The sequence below is a fragment of the Microplitis demolitor genome, chromosome 2 (assembly GCF_026212275.2).
Source record: "Microplitis demolitor isolate Queensland-Clemson2020A chromosome 2, iyMicDemo2.1a, whole genome shotgun sequence".
Classification (NCBI taxonomy): domain Eukaryota; kingdom Metazoa; phylum Arthropoda; class Insecta; order Hymenoptera; family Braconidae; genus Microplitis; species Microplitis demolitor.
Window position 1 is genome coordinate 24,084,940 of NC_068546.1, and position 14,886 is coordinate 24,099,825.

The window sequence follows — 14,886 nt, forward strand, 5'->3', positions numbered from 1 at the left end:
CAATATAAAAGATTATACTTTTTATTATTGTTGTTATTGTTATTATTATTGCAAATGTTTTATTGTAATTTTATTTTTAAAAAACATTCTTTTATTACTCACCGATTCTTAGAGATAAATTAACAAACTTCCTGTGATTTTTATATCGTATTTTTACGTAATTCCATCAGAATGTATTGTAAATGAGGACAAATCTTTTCCTCTTTTTTAAATTACAATACGTCAGACTATTGATATTCTTCTTTTCTTAATTACTCATTTAATTTCATTAATAAAGTACAATGACGTTACCATTCGTATTACGATGTGGAAAAAAAATATACAAAGCTTTACGCACCTATTATCTTGTCAATAAACATACAATAAATTACGATATTTTATAATTTATACAAATGATATTTATTGACAATTCATTGCTTTTCTATTGCGTTGAAAAAAAGCGGGAGTACGGATTAATTTAAATTTGAATTCAATCGGAGTTTTTTTATAAATCGATCCCCATAAGGAGTAAATAGATTTTGTCTTTGCAGTGGAGAAGAATACAAAGAAAATTGAAAAAAAAAATCATTTTCTTTTTAGTAAATTTCATATTTCATAGAAATCTAACTTTTATATTTATCCTCATGAAAAATTTTTCAAAAAATTTCAAAATTTTCCATTCACTACTTCTACTTATGGACCGAATTGCCTCATTATCGAACTCAATCAAACTAATCACCTTAATGACATTTCTAAATTAACATTTAATTAGTTTTCCACTTAAAATTTTTTTTAGTTATCATTAATATGTAAAAAATTAAATAAAAGTAAAAAAAAATCACTTTATTATTTTTTCCAATTTCAAATTTTAGCGGGAAAATAAAAATAAATAAATTAAAGTCTTGGACTTAATAATTTATTTTAAAAAATTATATTATCTCTGTAGAAATTCAGCTATTAAATTTTTGTACACATTAATTATCATTATTAAAAATATTTAATTACTTAAAAATAATTTACAAAAAAAATATTAAAATAAAAAAAATAAGTAATCAGTCGTTTGAATCACCAGCACCGACTATCTCAGAAGTGCTTAAAATTCTTATGATATACTGCAGCATTTTAGCTAAATCCTGTTCATGTTTTTCTTCCGGCATTAACGTAAGTCGTCCAAGTACTTCCTGAATACTGTGTGACAAACCGGCACTCCGTGCTATCAATTTACCTTTTTGATTATTTGCTATCAGAGACCATAACATCGAGCTGGCAATTCCTATTTCGCATAAGCTCCCTGATTTAAATACTGAATGAAGCAGATTCATGAAATCCACTGAAATAATATTCAGATAAAATAAATATTATACAATATATTTATATATTTATATTTATATAATACTTAATCTCATAAAACCAGTAAATGAGATTATGTAACTCAATTAAAATATCTGTGGGTTGAATTCTAAGATAATAAAGAAAAAAAAATATTTTACCTGAGCAAAGAACACGCGGTCTATTCGATACATTGAAGAGTAAATTACGCAATGTCGATAGCGCTAAAATTCTTGTTGCAGGTGTTGTACATCTTGATAATTGTATCAAAACATCTAGGCCATCGACAGCCTGAAAATAAAATAAAAACACGAAAGTTTGATAGTAAAAAAATAAAAAAATAAAGTGAATGTTGTCTAATTATCATGTGTTTACTCACTTTCGATACCGACATTTGACCCTCTTCGTAAAATGTAAAATCTATGAGAAATTCTAGACAGTAAACTTCAACTAAAGGCCAAGGTTTCGCGCGTTTTGTACTTGACGGGTGGATTTTAGTTAAAAATTGGAGAAGATTGCTCTGAAAACGGAAATAAATTAGTAAATTTATGATTATAATGCATTTATAGAATGATTAATTGTTTTGATTTACTTTAATGATGGAAACACGACAATCGTGCGCATGAACAGCATTTTTTAATACGTGGAATGAAAATTGTAACCGCTGATTATCAAAATGCTGCGCGGCTTTATCAATTTCCTTTGATACTAGATGGACGATGACGTGAATTAGTGATACTGTGTTAGGAGTTTTTCTTGGTCCGGTACCGGGTAAAGTTGTCGTGAGTATCAACGATTGGGCGGCTGAAATTTAAATTCAAATTGAAAAAAAAATAAGCGAATAATCGTATCATTTTTTTTTTGCCAATCGTTTGGTAAACTTATTTTAAAATGAAAAATTTAAAAAAAAATTTGAAAACCTAAAGGGCGCGTGATTCAAATTATTTGCCTTTAGGTTTCAAAACTTTTGTAAAAGAGCTTTAGAATAAGGCTCCAAAACGATTTGTAATAAAAAAAAATTATACGCCCTTTTGGGTCTACACAAAAAAAGAATTTTTTGGCGCGAAAAATTTTGAATTGCCCTAAGAAATTTTTTGCATTACGAATTGTAACCGAAAATTTCTCGAGCGCGAAAAAATCCTTTTTTTGTGGGTAGGAAACTTCTCCAAGTCAAAAGGGAGGATAAAAATTTGTGGTTTTGGATCTAGGCGCGACTTGTATTGCAATAAAACTGAATACAAGTCTAAGAAAATATGCAGGAAATTACCTTCCAGACAATTTGTTGTATACGTTGCCAATAATTTTAATGACGACACGATCGTTGAATCGTTGAGTGAAATCCACGCCCACAATTTGTGTAATATATCCGCAAGACCTAGTTTACTCAATGTGCATTTAACCATCTGATTATTGTGTGAAAAATTCATTAGCAATGTCACCACTCGATTTACGTCACTTAATAGTGGCTGAAGCTAAAAATATAATAAATAAATTATTATTCATTTGTTGATTTAAAATTTAAAAACGTAGACAGTAACGCGTGATTTTAGAATTTTCATACAATTTGTTTGATACATAAATATTTATTTTTTTTACCCATTGAACAAAAAAAAAATAAATTAAATTCGTTTATTATAAATTTGTGTACGTAATTATTATTATTAATTTTTTTGTTTGCTTGAAAAAATTAATTGAAATTTTTGTGTCCTTGGTTTGTGATCAAACAAAGCGAATAAATATACTTTTATATATTTGTATGTGGAAATATGTGTCAAGTACACAAAAATTTATTTCAATGACATTTTTATAATTTATAAATTTTTGCAAATAAATAAAATCCCTTGGAATTAAAATATTTATAATTATCATCATAAATTTTTATTTTTATATTTTAATGAACTTCCGCATTGAAATTTTATTAATTAATGAAAATTAAAGTATTAATTGAAAAAAGGACGACGTAGTTACAATTTTGCCCAGATATAAATTTAAAAAAATAATTTCGGGTGAAAAATGCCAAGTCGAAATATTTATAAAATTCTTTCCGTCAAAAAAAGACCCAGGTAGTGAACTCAAGGCTGAAAACCAGCTAAAAAATGGCCGATAGGCCCAAAAAAAAAGAACCTAAAGTAGGCAGACTAAATTATCAGCCAATTTTCGGGCTGTTTATTTAAAAAAACAAAATTTCGTCGTGTTTTCGATCAACTTTCGACCTTTTCCAATAAAATTCTATACCTCCAGCGATATTTCGGCCCAATTTTAGCCAAATATTTTTACCTGGGTATAGTCATTACCAATCAGAAGTTAAACAAAATTTCAAATTCAAATTTCTGTAAAAAATATCTTATTTCATTGCGGGTATGATCGGATGACTTTCCCTAGAAAATTTTCGCGCTAAAATTTTTGTAATTCAAAAATAAAAAAAAAAAAAAACAAACTCGTAGCTCAAACATAATTGTTTTAAAAAAAATTAATTTGCAGTACTAATTAAACTTACCCGCTTATCGCGTTCCAATTGAGTCCGATGAACATGAAGAGGATGAAGGTTCAATTCAAAATAAAGCTCTTTAAGAATTAGAACACAAGTTCCCCCTAAATTGTCTTCCAATGCCGTAGCTTTTGCCTGATCAGAAACGCAAATAAGGTTCGACAGAGCTCCGATAATCAAATCTTTATCCCTCGCTCTCTTGACATTTATCTTCGACTTGGCGTAATTGTGGGCAATCAAAAGGTGCACAAGACTTTTGCATATTTCTGATCCAATCAGTATACATTTACGTGACTTTTCTTCATCAAGACATTCAGTATCATCATCACCGTCATGAGATTTCTTCGAATGCCTGCTCGAGTTTTTCAGCGCAATTTTATTAACATTCGACAAAACGTCACGTAAATTACCTTCTGATTTATTATATTTTATCATATGAGTAAAAGTTGAGTCCAATATAACTCCCAATGACGGAATCCCACATTTTATTTCTTCTTCTCTGTCTATTTCTTGCGAAAGCAAGAAACCAAGACAAGCGACTCCACTCATACGCAATTCAATGTCCACGTTATTTATTGCATCACAAAGTGACTTAATAATAATATCTGGAGCCGCTATTTCAATCGCGCTTCTTAATGATTCCAAGTGTTGATTCTCCGTAAGCGAGAGTACGCTAATAAAATTAAACACTTCCGTCGACAATTTATTGCGTAACTCCATATATTTTTTATCCTCTTCATTCTGATTATTTTTATCCAAGTAACTAAATAATAAGTAAAAAAAATCAGGCGAGAAATTGACAGCCGACGCAAAATTGCTGCAAAATTTAACGCAATTTGTCAATAAAATACAAATATTTATATACATCTCCAGGACATCATGGCATTTAATATTTTTACGTGTCTTTGGAATGGATCCAAAACATCCAACTAAATATTTATCCAGCGAGTGCTCGTATATTTTATTAATAACATCACGTTCCCCAACATTTATTAAATTATTCAGGAATGTGCAGACGGATGTTATGAGCGAAGGTGTAGATAAAAATTGCGGAAAATTATCATCCATTGAGTCTTTTACCGACAGCATCAGCAATTCATCATGACAATTGTAGAACTGAAGGACATTCCTTGGAAATAATGACGTTTTTGATGATTCGCTACCATTATCATCATCATGTTTATTATCGTCGTCGCCATTATCAACAAGTTCAGGATCAAGCGTAACTGGTAAATATAAATTGCAACAAAGTAAACAAATTTCATAATAAACATTCATTTGCTCAATATAAATTAAGATAGCATTCGATCTCAGAGAATCGATGTATTTAAATGTGGAGTTGACGCTGTTTTTAATTAAATTACTGAGCACAATGCAGGCGTGCTCTCTGACGATACTGGACTCTTCATGATTTATCACAAATTTCAAAATTGTCTGGCATAATTCACTTGGCGCCATTGCTAGAGCATGGAGAAGTTGCTGAGCAATATGCGGAGCTTTTATCAAACCCCCGAGAAGCTGCAGCGCGGATGCGCGCACCAGCGGGTCGCGATTTTTCCACAAAGTCGGGAGCCAACTGAGGGTTTTCCCGTCGCCGAACCAATAACTCGTCCAACTACTTTTGGGTAAAATGGCCTGCATGTGAAAGAGCAAGTGGTTCAAGCAAATTATTGAGTTTCTTGTTATCGACAGTCCCATGAAACTCAACGCGCCGTTGCCATGAAATGAAATTATCAATTCAATCAAAGCGTTGCCTGAAGATATCAATAAATCCTTGTGACAATTGCATTGAGATTTGCTCGTCAAGTACGTCAAGCAGGTGAGCAACCAGTCCAAGTAAACGAGATTGTAAAAATGCTGTTGATCACTCGAGCATAAATTTACGATGATAAGTTCGATGTAATCATTCCACATGTTCTGAGTTTTGTCTTGCGGCTGCTTTATTTTTTCCAAGTTGCAACATGACCTTACGAGCTTCAGCACCGATTGGTGGACGTCCTGGTAATGCGTGTCGAGAGTTTGCAGCAGATCTGACAGTGACTTTGTTATGTTTTTAAATGTCTTTGACAGCCATCCGATCATCGCTGGGTCATGGGTGATATTGATATTTATGTAGAGAAAGTTTAATACGTCAACGAATAAATCACAGTCTTCTTTGCTCACTGGGTGGGATAAAAGAAAGCGCTCGAAAGTTGATTCCCACGGCAGTGACGTCAGTTCTGTTAAATAAATAAATTTAAGACGTGAGCAAAATCTCATGTACATCCAGAGGTAGTCAATAGCACACATGACTTCTTCATGGGCGGTTGAGTTTTTTATGTTCAGTAGCTGCTGGTTGCAGCAGTAGCGTATTGACGTGTATTTAAATAGAGCGAATTCTGGTTCTCTTATCATCAAGGTATTTGATATTCCCGGGTCATTTAAATTTTCATATGGGACCCAAAGCATTTCCGTCCCACTGTTCCACTCCCATGACCAGTACTGCCGCATAAATGTCACCGCGAGCGGGTTATTTGAATACAAAATAGACGTGTCGGATTTTCTATGAATACTCGACTTCCAGTGGGTTTTGCAAATGAATGGAGAGTTCATTTTTGAAATAATTATGTGGGGTAATGAGTAATTTAAATTAGATCCCTCGTTGCTGTTTAGTCGCATCATAAATTCATTGTACAGAAGAGCGAATAATAAATATGACACGTCTTGTTTAACACATTCATGATTTGGAAATAAAAATAAACTACGCAGGATATTGACAAAGACGTCAGTGCGGGTTGAAAGTTCATGGCGTATTGAGCATTGAGTTGATATTATTAATTTAATTATTGTTAGAATAGGAATCACTGAGTCGGGATAATTTTCGTAATCTTTTTCAATCAAAGATTTATCAAAAATATCTAGGATTATTTTAAACCCGCTTTCTTTTAAAAATAATTTATGAAGACTTGAGTCCGTGAGCATTACGCTGATTTGCACGAGCGCTGATTTACGAACTTTCGGCTCGACGTTTTTAGTTTTCAGCATCTCGACAACTGACAGAAGACTACTGCGCTGGTAGCTTCCTTCGATTTTTTTAAAACTTACCTGCCGGTCAAGAATCAAAAGCGAGCCCAGAGGAAGACCATGAAGAGAAGCAAGATGGGGAAGTTTATCTGATGAATTTTTTTCTGTACCAAGCAAATAAATTAGTCTACAAGCTGCTTCCTCTCTGATAGCACCGTCAGAAGAAAATAAATACCTGGCGTTGCCTTTGAGAACTTCCAGGTGTGGCAACTGGATGCTGGTCGCGATGTCCGGGTCAAACATTTTCGACACGCATTGTCCTAAAGAAGATTTCATTTCCGCAAGACACTGCAGCAATGGAAGCACTTGGGTCAGAGCTTCTAAGAACACCAGCCAGCCATCGCCCATCTGTAGTTTCCCTTTTAAGAAGTACAGCAAAATGTCTTCGGCAATTGACTTCGTTTTGTCGTCAGTAACTCCGTGGCAAATTATCTCCGTGAGAATACTGGGCTCAAATAGAAACGCGACGCAAGTCCAGTTGTGTCTTCCGCGCGTTGGTTCGACTCCCAGGGTTGATGACACCAGCCAGTGACACTCTTTGTAAGTCTCCAGACGTATTTCTTCATCCCCATTAGCCAGTAAATACAGCACGAGTTTAACTGCAATAGATTTTTCTTCTTTTTCCAACTTCATATGATATAAATTCTGCATAAAAAATATATATTTTTTTATAATCGATAAATTTTTGTGGTAAGACAGGCATGACTTTGATGTGTACATCGTCCTCAAGGTGTCGACGTTCACATGCTCATGAGTGATGTCAGTTTTCAATAATAAAATAGCGGCTTTCATTGACTTAGTTATCAATCTCGTTTCGTCAAAGAGTTTTATGAATTGCAACTCATCGCCGTCACGAAATTGCCGCGCGTACTCTTGCAAAATGACATTCAAATCGGGGTACATGAGGTAGATTGGCGCGTCCATTACTCCAACGCACATGGAAATTTTTAAGCTGCTTGGGAGAATGTACTCTGCGAGTTCTAGTGGGACGAGAGAACTCAGGAGTTTTGTTACGATGCACAACAATCTGAGGTAAGTTATCCTCCAATTGTCGGCGGTGCTGTAACTTCTGCAGTACTCCAACACGTCTCCGATGAGTTTCAGCAGAAGCTTGAGGTTCTCGTGAATTTTAAGAGACAACCCGTCGGAAGAAAACCAGATCGAGGGCATCACGCTCACTGTCAGCAATTGCACGAGCTCCCAGGATAAATCTAGGATATTTTTGACATCTTTTAGAGGTCTAAGAGAATCATCACTGATAGTTAACAGTTTCAATGCATAGCTAAGTACTTCGATGCAGTAATTCGGGATCAACATCTGCTGCAATTGTAATACTGACTCGTCGACGTTGTCCGTCACACTTTGACTCCGGTCGCTTGTCGCTGCAGATTGATAGGCTTGATAATTAGCTTCTGGAAGGCCACCTTCTGAGCTCTCTCGGTCTTCAGACGACTGAGAAGAGTCCATTCGTCCACCGAGATCTCTCTGCCTACGATTAGCGACACTCGGATCGCAGTAGTAGTAAATTCTGAACCTCAATGACCGGGTGAGTTTATAAAATGTACGAAGAATTACTGGAACTATGCTACAGAAATCTACTTGATCCTTGGACTCTTGGATACACGCCTCCAGGAGATTTTGCAAAATCATGACAATAGACGGCCGCTGAAGAAATACTTCTGCTGGAAAATCTTGGAGCATTACATTGGTGACGAACTCACATGTGCGAATTATAAGACCAGTGTCTGTGTTGTTATTCAACGCGTCTTCAATTGCCGACAAAACTCCTCGGTCAGAAGACACCAGCGGCTGCCAAGGCATCACCAGCCACCGGATCGCTCCCTCAGTTTTTCGGGACATCGGAGTCCCGGTGTCTGATGGTAATGTCAAGTCGAGCTGCATTGTGTCATTTAGCGACTCTGCTGGAAGACTTTGATCTTTTATTTTATCATACTCATGATTATCAGGATTATCATCATTCCTTACTCTGCGCTCTGTTTCTTCAACTTTGTTATCAGGATCATTTTTTCTGTACGTGATACTAGCGGCTAATGATCGCGATTCGTTGCTGCCCATTGTCTCCAAGGCTGATGAGGCATTTTGGAGGACGGCTTCTTCAATCTCGTACAATTTATCGTGCCAGACTGGGTCAAGTCTTTTACGCAACTGACCGAGTTCATTTTGAAATCGCAATTTGCCAAATAAACTCGGGTTGATTACATTTGTCTGTAAAATAAAAAATTTTAAGGGTAAAATAAGTCATTAATAATTTAAATAAATAAAAACTTACGGCAATTAATCTGTGGAGTAAATTAAGAACTTTGTCTGGATAAGGTACAGTTTCAAATGCGAACCAATTAAAAATTTTTGAGACCAATTCTCTTTTAACGGCATCACAATCGCACCCGAATCCATGATCTAGCTTTGAAATTATGTTATCTAAAGCTCTCACTCGAATTTCTTCTAATCTGTGACCTGGAATAATTTTTAGAGTAAAAATATAAACAAGTTTTTGTTAGCATGCAGATGAAAACGCGCGAATAAAATAATTATTTAAAAATTAATTGTTGACTTAGATTGTAAAATAATATATAATATATGTAATTTAAAATATTACTTAGTTTTTCTACATGAACAGAAGTAATTGCATTGGTAATTGACATATCTACACATAAAAATAAACATTACAGTGGTTAAGAGGTTATGAAACGGAGCAAACAATTACGGCACTTTTGTAACCGCCAAAATTAAATCGTAAATTCAAACCAGTAGAGGGTGCGCTGCAGCACTGCGCATTTCGGAATCCACCCTTATTAATATAATTAATTTCTCATGTCCCTTATTAATTATTCTTATGATTAGCGCGGTAAATTTAAATATTTCAATAATAAATTATTAGAAATTGGAGAAAACTAAAAAATTGTACATCAAAATAATATGTACATATAAATTTTTATAAAATTATTAAATTTCAATTTTTAAATTTCGCGCCTTGGCGCTACTGCGCGTTGCTGTATTCAGCGTTTAAATTTTTGCTAAAGTGGGGATGAGAGAATGATTCGCAGAATCGATTGCTTTCTATCAACTGGCGGTTCAATAGCAGCAGCCAGTATTATCGAAAACGGCAGTAGTAGTCCAGATCCTTCTTTACGTTTGAAATAAAACACGGTATTGTAGTTAATTCGCGGAAGTATCCATAAAATTTATTGTTATTAGTGACTGTTTAATTAAATTGTGCAGTGTTTGTAAAATTTAAATTGTGTAAAGTGTCTGTGGTGTCGTTAAGTATTAAGTGTTCAGTGGTAGTGCAAAGTGTTGCTGATGGCTGATGCTGATACCTTCCATGTTCCTGAGCAAAATCATCTGGCATCGTCTGGTGGGAAATAGCAGTTAAGTGACGTTTTTTTAGCTGAAATACACTTGGAGCAATTTAAATCAAATTTCCAAGTGTATTAGGATACCCTTCTGCATATTATTTCTCCGCCAAGGTTTGTTCAAACACTCGCGTGTTTTTTTTTTTTAATATTTAAAATTTTTTTCTGTCATATTCTGCCGCCATTTTATTTAGACATTCAATTTTAATTTTTCTCATTTCTAATAATTTATTTTTTGAATATTTAAATTTACCGCGCTAATCATAAGAATAATTAATACAGGTGCATTACAGAACGCACCCATTATTAGCGGTGGGAAAAATAATAAAATTTAAATGGTTATAGATTTTTATATATTTATTTTACAATATTTAATTCTATTAAAATTTTAAAATAAAAATTATTTATAATTCATATTTTTATTTTATAAAATAACTTTTTTAAATGTCACACATTTATTTTACATAATCTATAGTGCGCTAGATAATTAACGTATAATTACATTTATCTAAAAAAAAAAAATATTTAAAATTTATACAAAAGACCTGTGTCCATTTTCTAAATCATTTTTTTTAATGTTAAAATTTTAAATAGAAACAAATTTTTTTAATTATCACTATGTTTAGTGTCATTACTATTTACTTAATTATTTTCTCAGAGATCTAACACTCATATTTTATAGAAATTTTAGTGGGGAGTTTTTTTTGTCTAGTATTATGACATATGGCATAAAACTCGGTATTATTTTTCTATAGCCCTAGTGGATCCAAATTACGGCAAATTACCACATTTACGGCAACCTGCGGTAACTTATAGTAGCCGGTAGTCATTTCCGGTACTTTTGTGGCTAGTTACAATAAACATACGGCAATTTCCCGTAATTAGCAGCATTTGTACCGTAGTCGTCGTCTGCTTTTTTATTTTTATAGTTCTTACAATACAAGAGTTTACTTCGCGGTAAAATTTTGCTGTAAAAATACCATAAGTTCACCGTAAAGTATCATATTTTACGGTAAAATACCTCAAATTACCGTAATTCGGATCCACTAGGGTGTCAACAAAAAAAATCCAACTATAACTGTCCTAAGAATTAATTTTAATTCAATCAGTATTACTCTTATACTCAATAAATTATTATTACTCGATAATTAAAAGCATTAATAATTAATAATTATTTAAATTTGACTATTATAAAAAATCAAACGAATATCACCTGCTAATAAATTATTATTATTATTATTTATTTAAATTCTATTCTGAAATAATTTATTGGACATAACGTATTTAATATATTTAATTAATTACTTAATTAATTAATAACAAAAAAAAAGTGTCGAATGCTAGAAAATTTTTTTGGCTCTTTGTGATTGCACTTAACACTAACGAGTCTTTATAATACTAAAAATAAAATGTAACAATGAATGAGATATTAATAAATTATTGGCTCAATTACGATACTGAAGTAAGCCGTCTAATAATTTTAGGATTATTTTTTAAAATGATCAATTATAAAAAAAGATGATTTGAAAAAAATTGCACCTTCAAGTGCAATTTTTGTAAATATTTTTTTTTATAATCTACCATTTCTTCAAAAATTATTAGACGTCGACTAACTTGAGTGATCCTCAGAATCATTAAATATTTTGAAAATAATTTGAATAATTGTCAGTATCGTGGTCAGTTGTATTGTGAGCTAAATCCCCAGTATTACAAGGAATTGTGGGAATGGTTGAACCTTGAAGAGTAAAGCCGTGATAATCTTCACCAATTATACTCGCTGGTGTTAAAGGCGACGGTAAATTTGATGTAAATCCATGTGAGTTGTCTATAAATTTATCTGAAGTTTTGTCCATTTGGTCGTTGTCGTTGCTTGAATAATCGCACTGTACATCTAGACTTATTAAACTAGTGTCATCGTCGGGTTTTGTCGTATCGAGACAACAGTCTACGAATGGCGGGAAGTCAAATGTCGGTGATGGCGTAATGCAATCGTCCATTGAGTTTTTAAAATCATTTCTCAGGCTGTCAGTTTCGTCGTTGGTCATACACTGCAAGTAAATGTCATTGTAAATTTATGATAGATGAAAATTTACACTTAATTAAATAAATTTATACCTGGGGAATTATTGGCGGTGGTAACTTGTAGCATTCTAAGTCATCGCAATCAAGATTAGTTGGTACTCGTTGGCTTTTTGAAATAATTAGAGGCGACTTAGCGATTGCATCGTTAACTTCCTTTTTAATTCGCGCGTGGAATTCAATTATTTCGTTCTTTAATTCTAAAGCTTCGCGTACTATTTCGTTGTTTTTTGCTTTCAGCTCGTCCAGTAGCGTGATGTCTTCACACATCATGTGCAGACTCTTTAAAATAAAATAGGAGTTTTATTTTCTCATTTTAATACTTGAAATTTAAATTAAAAAAAAATAAAATTACTTCGCAAATCGTTAAAGCTGAGTCCCAGGTATTTGCCGGTACTCTTTCACCAGACATATAAGCGTTGAAATCTTTTTGTGTCATATTTAATGATTCTGCTGTTAAATTTTCAATAAATGAAACAGCGCAACACTAAAAATAAAAATTATTGTTATTATAATAAATAATAAATAAAAAATTAAAAAAATCATGATAAGGTAAGAGACTTAGTACCCGATCAATCCACGTAATTGCATATTTATATATAGTAAAATTTAGTAAATATAAATATACAAATACATGGTGTGATGTAGTTCTAGTTCCCAGATCTTGTACCAGGTCTTTTATCTTGCAATTAAATATTTAAAATAAATTACCAAGTTTGTAAAATAATAACCGCCTTCTCCAGTCATCAAACGACTGGCATTACAGAACCTGGTGATAAAATTAATGTTACTTTTAAGTCTAGCTGGATTAGCTTTTAACACAATAAATATAAGCGCGGGAAGAAATTCATCTGCTGATGCTGGGCCACCCACAGATTGTTGAAGTAATTGAAAAATATTACTGCAGCAATTAACAACACACGCAAGTTTTTCTTGAGGTGCTTTCACCGAGTCCATATTTAAAAGATCTAAAAATAAATTTACTTAAATTCCAAAACCATCAAGTATGCAAATCATCAATCATAAAAGCAATTAATTATAAAACTGTACCAGTTATTGACGTATAGACTAGTTCTCTAACTTCCGGACTCGTCTCATGTATTCTGCACTCCAAATTTTTACCACTCACCCAATTCAGTTGCCTTATCCTTTGAAAAAAATAATAAAGCAACCAAATAAATTAAATAATTATTTTGTGAAAATGGCAACAAACCTTTTCTGAATGGCCAAATCCTTCTCTTCGTCGCTTGTGAAAGGAGGGCAGAACAAAACTCGGTACAGTAACGTCATCGAGTGTCTTTCCACGTAATCTAATAATCTTTCTTTGACTTCCGGCGCAATGTTTCCATAATTGGGACTATTTTCCATACGTTTAGCGAATACTTGATAAAAATTCTGTGTTATCTCTGACAGTTCTTCTATTTTCTTAGCATTTCTATTTTGTAAAATATTACTGACCAACGAGTGAATACATTTTTTAATATCTTTTTCAGCGGGAGTTTTTGAAATTAGCATTATCAGATCACGATTTTCGGTCTTTACTTTGTCCAAGTCTTCATTGTGGTGGATAAGTTCTCTTAGTAATTCTTCGTGACCCTGAGCTATGATATAATGAGTCATATAGTAGTATACGAATGCCCAAAATGACTCATAAAAATAAATAAAGCAGATAAATGAGTGCAGGAATTACTTACATTTGGTTGGCGGTTTCCAAAATGCCGAGATATTGAGCAGTTTATTTTTTTTCTCTTGTTGACGCTTTTTGTCTTCGACTTTATTGACTCCATGTGTTCCAGGTCTAGGTGAAGCCTCTCTAAAATCGATTAATAAAAAATAATAACAATTACACCAACAATGTCATCAAGTAATTAAAGTATAGACAATACGTTTCGTGATGTTGTGCTTGTGTCTGGCGTTCTCTGAGTGCCCGTTTTTTCTGGAGATGCTCGCGGTGACATTTACTGCAGTATCCTTCCCATTCATCGTTACCAAAATATCCACAACCATTTTTACACTTGAGATCAGCGACGTCAATCCTTAGAGACGGTGTTTTGATTGTCCACATTTTTTTAAATTTAAATTATTTTTAACACTTATTTATATATTTATATTATCTTTTAATAAATTGACATTTTTTTGTTTCATTGAGGGGTTAATTTTTAATATTTGTACGAAGTCAAGTCCATTTACTCTGGACGTACGTAACCTATATCTCAAATCTGACGTTTATTTTCCGCCGATGATGCAGCTTTGCGCTGATTTGTAGTACGCATGTGTTACGTTTTTATTTTCAACTGCAGTGTTATTTTTTTTCTTTTTTTTTCTTTCAAAGAAAATAAATCCTGTTTCAAGGAAATTGATTGAATTCTTAAACAGTATCTCGTACTTTTTAAATATATTTAATTATATTTAATTGTCATATTAGTATTTAAATATTATTAATTAATTTAAAAAAAAAAATAAACCATTAGTAATTTAAAAAAAGGCATGGTTACAATTATTCCAAAAAATAAATTAAAAAAAAAATTAATTATATTTGTTATGAATAGAGAATTAAATGAAATTTGGCAAATC

General features: G+C 32.7%; 2 protein-coding genes across 2 annotated transcripts; both read right to left on the reverse strand.

Annotated features, from left to right (window-relative positions):
* Positions 1–928: 928 nt before the first annotated feature.
* On the reverse strand, positions 929–9,578 carry LOC103572143 (rotatin). Its single transcript, XM_008550600.2, has 8 exons — positions 9,477–9,578; positions 9,150–9,334; positions 3,806–9,085; positions 2,576–2,780; positions 1,901–2,112; positions 1,688–1,828; positions 1,470–1,599; positions 929–1,309 (listed from the first exon to the last, which is right to left on the reverse strand). The coding sequence occupies exons 1-8, from the start codon at positions 9,520–9,522 to the stop codon at positions 1,032–1,034; spliced, it is 6,477 nt and encodes a 2,158-aa protein (XP_008548822.1). The 5' UTR covers positions 9,523–9,578; the 3' UTR covers positions 929–1,031.
* Positions 9,579–10,702: 1,124 nt separating this feature from the next.
* LOC103572144 (rab5 GDP/GTP exchange factor) lies at positions 10,703–14,547 on the reverse strand. The gene is made up of 8 exons (XM_008550601.2): positions 14,199–14,547; positions 14,007–14,125; positions 13,526–13,913; positions 13,363–13,460; positions 13,024–13,280; positions 12,668–12,799; positions 12,349–12,594; positions 10,703–12,281 (listed from the first exon to the last, which is right to left on the reverse strand). Exons 1-8 carry the CDS (start codon positions 14,375–14,377, stop codon positions 11,868–11,870), a joined length of 1,833 nt encoding a protein of 610 aa, XP_008548823.1. The 5' UTR covers positions 14,378–14,547; the 3' UTR covers positions 10,703–11,867.
* Between the last annotated feature and the right edge of the window lie 339 nt (positions 14,548–14,886).

Bases quoted from the DNA above. Each gene is read 5' to 3' on its own strand.
- LOC103572143 (XM_008550600.2), bottom strand. From the start codon at position 9,522: ATGTCAATTACCAATGCAATTACTTCTGTTCATGTAGAAAAACTAA. The intron at 9,335-9,476 runs GTAATATTTTAA...AAATTATTCCAG, and splicing joins TGTTCATGTAGAAAAACTAA to GTCACAGATTAGAAGAAATT. The intron at 9,086-9,149 runs GTAAGTTTTTAT...TTTATTTTACAG, and splicing joins TACTCCACAGATTAATTGCC to ACAAATGTAATCAACCCGAG.
- LOC103572144 (XM_008550601.2), bottom strand. From the start codon at position 14,377: ATGTGGACAATCAAAACACCGTCTCTAAGGATTGACGTCGCTGATCTC. The intron at 13,461-13,525 runs GTTTGTTGCCAT...TTTTTTTCAAAG, and splicing joins GATTTGGCCATTCAGAAAAG to GATAAGGCAACTGAATTGGG. The intron at 13,281-13,362 runs GTACAGTTTTAT...ATTTATTTTTAG, and splicing joins AGTCTATACGTCAATAACTG to ATCTTTTAAATATGGACTCG.